This window comes from Tachysurus vachellii, chromosome 4, assembly GCF_030014155.1.
Source record: "Tachysurus vachellii isolate PV-2020 chromosome 4, HZAU_Pvac_v1, whole genome shotgun sequence".
Classification (NCBI taxonomy): domain Eukaryota; kingdom Metazoa; phylum Chordata; class Actinopteri; order Siluriformes; family Bagridae; genus Tachysurus; species Tachysurus vachellii.
The window spans coordinates 18,022,602-18,029,945 of record NC_083463.1 but is presented as its reverse complement, the minus strand read 5'-3'; the positions used below and the strand labels follow the sequence as shown (position 1 = coordinate 18,029,945).

The 7,344-nt window shown below is 35.7% G+C and overlaps 1 protein-coding gene across 1 annotated transcript; it reads right to left on the bottom strand.

Annotated features, from left to right (window-relative positions):
• Positions 1-333: 333 nt before the first annotated feature.
• Positions 334-5,964, bottom strand: ptgis (prostaglandin I2 (prostacyclin) synthase). Its single transcript, XM_060868137.1, has 10 exons — positions 5,828-5,964; positions 5,411-5,534; positions 4,799-4,974; positions 4,448-4,591; positions 4,062-4,186; positions 3,693-3,874; positions 2,854-2,989; positions 2,480-2,661; positions 908-1,059; positions 334-667 (listed from the first exon to the last, which is right to left on the bottom strand). Exons 1-10 carry the CDS (start codon positions 5,899-5,901, stop codon positions 505-507), a joined length of 1,458 nt encoding a protein of 485 aa, XP_060724120.1. The 5' UTR covers positions 5,902-5,964; the 3' UTR covers positions 334-504.
• Positions 5,965-7,344: the final 1,380 nt, after the last annotated feature.

Below are 7,344 nucleotides of genomic sequence, written 5' to 3'. Positions count from 1 at the left end.
AAAATAAAAAAAATCAGGAAGGGGGACAACACTTTTTCACACCACAGTATGCAGTTAAGCTTAAGGTTTGTGTTATGGATGGGATACAATTAATACCTTAATGACTATTTTGTATGAAATTTTGATCTGGTTCACTGCCATAGATGAGAATAAACTGTGTGTGTTTAAATCATTTGTTTAAGTGCTTGAATGAGAACAGTTCATCTCACCGAAAAGTGTTTGAGATATCTTCTGGGAACAGTTCTGAGATTTGTTAAGTTTTCTTGGTGAATCTATAAAATTTGCCTATAAGTTTCACCTTAAGATAATCTATGCTGAAGGGTGCACTCACAATTAGAAGATGACTCATTTATTTATTTATTTTTCAAAAGTAAAATCACAGAGCACTGTCATCGTTACAGGATCTTAAAATGTACATTACAAATGAGAGAATGAATGACCTGTTTAAAAAAAGCAAGAACAAATAATAGCAGTAGCAATAACTGTTTTGACTGTAGTTTTACATTATGTAATTAAATTTGTATTTATTTTTTTCTTATAGCGGATTTTCAAATCCCCAGCTGGTTGAAGCATTCCGAACCCGTAACGATTGGGGTCCACTGGTGGCATGCTTGCATTACAATCACACAGCTCCAAGTCAAACTGTGTCAGAATCATGAGCACAACCCTAAAAGGGGTAGGTTAAGGAGACCAGAAATTAATAGTAATCAAAAAAAAAAAAAATCTGGAGCAAAAATCCTGAAATAGTCTTTTCATTTTCATTTATGTTGAGAAGAACTGTGGTATTAATGGTGTAGTAAGCATGGTAAGGATTATAAATGTAAATAATAATGTTAGAGATGCTTTGTTTATTTCAGTTGTTTAAAGCATATAATTAGTGTAGAAACTATGGCTTGTTTATACTCACCGTTTTAAAGTGTAAATAGCAAACTCACGCCCTGGACATAAATTGCTTCCTGCTCCCCATGGCATGGTAGCATATTTCATTCGCATCCCATCCTTACAGAACATGCTCTTTTCAGTTCCATCAGCGTTTAGAAAGCGGTCAAACTTAAATTTCTGAAAGATCCAACAGCAGATACATAAACTTACATTCATTCCTTTGGAAAGCATCTGATCATTCTGAAGAAAACTCACTGCATCTCAAAAATTATGGTGACTATTTGACATGCTTGACATGCAGTATGTTGGTTTTTGGTGTATGGATGTAGCAACACATCATAATCATTTTGGTAAAACTGGGAATGTTTGAGAAATCCATGTTAATTACTAAATCATCCTAATACCATACTGATAAGTAGAAAGGATGGTGTTCATGTATGCCATGTAAAATGAGGCCTTGTGGTGCTGCAACATGCAAATTCAGCACATATAGCAGCTAAAGTCCTGTTCCAAATGTCCCATTTGTTAAAGGAGACAGTGGCTCTTACAACCTAATTTCTCTCCTTTCTATTTTCCTTGCTTTTGGATTAATAACTGCAGGCCTATTCCTGGACATCTCTGTAGATTTGCTTTACAGCTTTTACAGACTTAATGTAATCCAGCACTCAGTTACTATTACATACAAATTATTTACAACATCTTGGTTTGATTATTTGACATGATTATAAAATAGACACGGACTCGCATAGCAAAACGTTATTTCTTATGCTCATAACTATAGGAATGAGATAGTAAATTATGATCTATTACTCTATTACTCCATTTAATATTTATTTTCATGTAACATCTAAAGTATATTAATTACTTGTAATTAAATCTGTGTTGCATCTCTTTGAACTGCTTATTTCCATTCTGTGGTAATTTGAACCAGATGCTCTGCAGAATCCTCAACTAACAACAGACACAACACCATGCCTCTCAATTACTCAATTATACAATTATACCACAACACAGCTGAATTCCTGAATCTGATTTGGTCAGAAGGATATGTGCATTATTTTAGTACAAGAGCATGCCTCAAAAGGTAGTACTGGCTGTAACATGAACATTAGAAACGTTATTGTGTCTATAGTAAAAGCTCGTCACAGGGTTTTGTGTGGACACTCCACATAATCTAAGACTAATAAACAGATCAATAAAAACTTGTTTACGAAAGTAAAACATATGATGATTATGCTTTCTTTGTAAGCAGTCAAGCTTTATTCTTTTAGACAGAGAGCGTATAAGAGAGAAAGAGAGAGAGCAAATATTATACTTTGAGATTGCAAAGCACTCGGTTTGCATGTTGTGACGCATCACACAACCATGCTGTTATTCCTGACATGCTACACCTGAGACCTATAAACTGATCCCATCAACTTTCTAAGCATTGGTATTGATGATCTGATGGATTATAACATTTTTCAATGAAAAATGAAAAAGATATACTGATATCTTTATCTGAATTTGAATGCATTTGACTGCTAAAGCAATCAATACAGTACATAAAGCTCAGAGAGCAGAAAAAAAATGTGAAGAGGACATCAGGTTGTTTTACCTCTGGCTCATGATGAATCTGAGGATCCATCTGTGGACTGAGGAAAGGGAAGATACAGAGGCGATCTCCCTGCCGTAGAACAAATTCTTGGCTGTTGCTTAATTTAATCCTTTTATCCTGCATCACATCTCTGGTGATGAGAGCAGCCGCTCTGAGGCGCAGCGTCTCTTTCAGAACACTGTCTGTAACAGCAAACACAAATAAAAAAAATCCTATTATTGCAAGAAAATGAAAGGATGCAGGCATTATTGTATAATAACATAAAAATAAGCATTTTCAGTAATTCATGTTATTATTTTACCATAATATTAAAAATATAATTAAATAATTAATTGTTGTTCTTAATGACTAAACGTACCACCACTGAAACATACTTAACACCGGCGTTTCCTCTCTCTTGTCCAAGGGTAGGTGCTGTAGGCTGCACAACTCCTTTTTCACTGCTTTCAGAGCTTCTGGGTGTGTAAGCAAGAAGCCCAGCAACCAGAATGTTGCAGGGCCAGCATTACCCTACACACACATAAACACAGTCTATACATTGCATTTACCACCAACAGAAAAAAATCATTCTAAAAAACAGACACAGCTAATGGAAGACAGAAGCTGTCTTACCAACTCTAGTAACATTAATCCTGTAATTCATTCTCTGATTACTTATATACTGATAGACATTAATCATTTTACATGTAATATATATGTAGTATAATTATATACATTATGTACATCATTACAGTGGGTGAATCTCCTCCTCATTCACCAAGGACAGTGACATGTTTTTCAGGGTGTGTGGACAGACAGAAGAACAACCAGCAGTCATACTAAAAATATCTTCAAATATGACATTATTCGGTCATTGCGGCCACATGGAACCTGACAATGTCGGTGACTACAAAACATAGAAACTTATTTGTGCCTGTAGTTTTCACTGTTCACAACTATTGCATCATATCCTTGAGGCTGACAGTTTATATAGCCCTGTCACAATCTTTCATGTTCTCACTCTCTTTCTCAATCACTCCTTGTCTGTTTCACACATACCAGCCCCCTATATCAATGCCAGGAAAAATGAACCGAGGCCAGAAATTTACATCTAGATCTAAAATCTAACCTAGATTGTTGCACAAATAAAACAGAGGTATTAGTGAAAAAAATCCAATATGAGTTTGGTCATGTGTCTGTGTACATGTGAAAACACCACATTGACTCTACTCACCTGTGTAACCCACAGCTGCAGAAGCATGGCTCGCCGCTGGGTCTCTGTGTCCAAGCCTTGCTCTTTTAGGTGCTGAACATAGGTCTGCATCCAAGACTGGGCCACTGATTCAGTGGAAATACAGTTTGGAGACAACAGTTCCCACAGTCGCTTCCGTGCTGAGCTGGCAAATTTCAACTCATCTAACATGCATTTACATGTGCACGCATGCACACACACACACACACACACACACACACACACACACACAGATATACATGAACAATTAGGTGACGATTAATGTTCCAGAAAAGGAACACCTTCTTGTTTTCTCTACCTTCTTTCTAATAATTATGAGAAAGATTAGAGTTCAAGAGTTTTTCAAAATACCTCTAAGTGCAGAACACCTTGCCATTTTTGGTAAAATCTTGTCAAACCGTCGAAACTCCTCATAAACCTCAGTGAATTTAGCACTGTTATCATTCTCTGTACTAAACAGGGTGTGATATCCAGCCCTAAAGAGAGAAAAAATATATCAAAATTCCAAACATATATAATGCGGTTAGTAGTACCAATGCAACACATCTGTATTGTTTTGGTGACCTAAGCTAGCCCAATAAGCCCTGTAAGAGAGCCAAGACACACCCTGCAAATTCTTAGGTAAACACACTGGTTTCTGCAGGTATGAGTGGGTGGCACAATAAATATAATTGTTGGTAAGCAGAATATATAGGATCTTCTCTTTTAATTGCATAATACTGTAAATTCTAACATACTTGAAGAGCAAGCTATAACAGAAGTCAAACAGGGTGTCCTTTTTCCATTCTGTTGAGGTCTGTGTATTTGCTGAATCCATGAGGAATTGGAGATTGTTCTGCATTGTGGTGCATAGTTGAGACAGATTGGGGCTCTTAAAGTATCTGAAAACACACAAAACACATTTTTTTTAAATGTCCACATTGTTATAACCTCATAACAGTGACATTAATTTAAAATAATTGCTTGCCATATATATATATTTATATGTATAAGGTCCTCAAAGTAATTTTTTTTCATAAAAATGTGCACAATTAAAAACTGAGTTATATTTAAAGAATGATGAACCAAGTTGAATCTCAAACACCTACTGTTTTACTTTGTTTCTCTCAGATACTGGGTCATAATTAGGGAACTGAAGGTTGAAGATTCTGTCCATTAAAAGCTGGCTGTAACGAGTCAGATCAAAAGATTTGGTGTCTGCAAGCACAGCATCATAGCAATTGGAATCCAGTATGACAGTCACATAGTGACCAGCCACACATACCTGTGAATCAAAACAGGAAATAAAATCTTTCTTTGTAAAGTTCTTAAGCAATCACTTCAAAAGAGTGACAAACTCAACAAGCTACTATTTTCCGTTGCAGTGTACTTTCTGTCAGAAAGTACATGATGTTATCTCATGGCAATTCAGCTGAAATTATGACTAACATTCATGTCTTTTATGACAGTCACCCACCAAAATAACATTTACAGATGCATCTAGAATGCATCTAGAAAAGTTGGTTGAGTTTCACATGTAAGGTGGTATAGTGTTTCTTGAATCTGATAAACTAAGAAGGAATTTTTGACCGTTTTAAAATTATTCATGTTACTGAAGACTTCTGGATTGTATTTTGTAAGCAGAGTTAAATTTGCTAGTTAAGACAGAAAAGAACAGCAGCTTAGAAAGTACCTAGTATAGAAATAACTGGAAAACTTACTGTAAAAATGTCTCCATGCTTATCTTTCATCTTTGTTAAGAACTTGGCAGCATCTTTTCCAAACTCAAGGGCATGACCAAGCCAAGGAACTGTGCCTTTATCCAGGGGAGGCTCGTTATTTTGCCTTCAGAAACAACAAACAAATTGAAATACAATTACTTATTAGTAGCGTTATTATGGCACTTCTATATTGTAGTATAATGCATAATAACTTTGGTTTGGATCTTTAATATGATCACAAAATAGTGTAAAAATAACGTGGCACACGTTCTTCCCCATTTAAAACTGCATCTTAGTAAATAATACGTGACACTAATATCTCCAGGACATTACTATATGTTGTATGGATCTCTGAGCTCGTGCAATTCAGGTAACCTCAACAGCACACAGGTGAACTTGTACTGTTAGTAAACTCACCTCGTGCGCCTTGTGTAGAGAAAAAGGACAAGAGAAAGAACACCGATGAACACGAGCACCAGTATCCACATCATTGCGTAAAGCTCGTGCACTTTTCGCCAGTCAGATCAGTGTTTGTATACAGCATGCTTCCGTATTTAAACAGTAGGCAGATTAACCACAGCCACGTCACTCATGATTACGAAATTAAGGGCAGAGCTCTGGAAGTAGGCTGGGCTATGAATAACAGGTTGTTCTTCACAGAGTCACAGTGACTGGAAGGTGACACATGAAACGAAACTGCCGAACACTCATTCAGCCATTACTCTGAAAAAACAAAACAAAACAAGCAAACAAACAAACAAAAAAACAACACTTCAACAGTTTATGTATGTGCATTTTGCATATCCATATCATCATGTTTAATTTTGAGACTGTTGAACATTTTTCATACAAAATCCAAAGCAGGGATTTTTGTAGAACTTATTATTATTATTATTATTTTTAATGAATATATCTATTGCCTTTACATGAACTTATTCAAATCACAGACCATTAGACTTGAATGCTCTTGGCATTTTACATGGGTTTATTTTGAAAGGAAAACAGTCATTAGTATCTGTACATACTAATCATTACATCTAGTAACGTAATAATGGCCAAAATGTTGGTGTAGTATTACATAAATTGTTCAGTGTAGAGTGCCTACAATTGAAATGAATTATATTAAATTTAGGGACACAGACACTCATCCCAGATCTCCCTGGGTAAGAACAGACTGAAATAAATAATTGTAGTAATGAAAGATAATTGCAGTACAAGTACAAAATGATAGCAGACAATAACAGTAATGCACAATAAAGATTAATGACAGCACAATCTCTTGTGTTGTTGCAGCACCATACTATAGTAGATTGGAAGTGGGGACTACTGTTTGGGATAAGTTACATATATCTGTATTTATGACCAGTAGGGATGCTCATCTTAAAAAAGTCGAGGTTCTCATTGCCTTGTCACAATTGATGTTGTATTAAAACCTTTTTATTTCTCTTACTGTTTGAGTGATAGATTTTCCTGGAAAATTACACACACACACACACACACACACACACACACACACACACACACACACACACACACACACACACACACACACAAATATATTACAACTATCTGTTATTTTAATGACCTCAATAGTACACTTAATTCAGAAAAGCTCAACCTAGCTTTAAGCTAGGTTGACATAAGCTAGACATACAACACAGACATGTTTGGGCCTGCACGTCTGGGAAAAGCTTATAAATATGATCAATTGTTCAATGAATTAGTATTTGTCCCACTAGGTGGAGACTGTGTTTCACTAACTGGAGATTTTTGCTCTCTATTTTGCCATGACAAAAGGCACACCAATGATTTTAGGATGAATTGTATTGCCTTAGACTAGTTTTCTGGTGTAAGCTGTTGTTGTTGATGGTAGAATTCTGTGTGATCATTTTCGTCCTTTTTTATTTCTAATTTTCTCAGACTGTTAGTTGAGA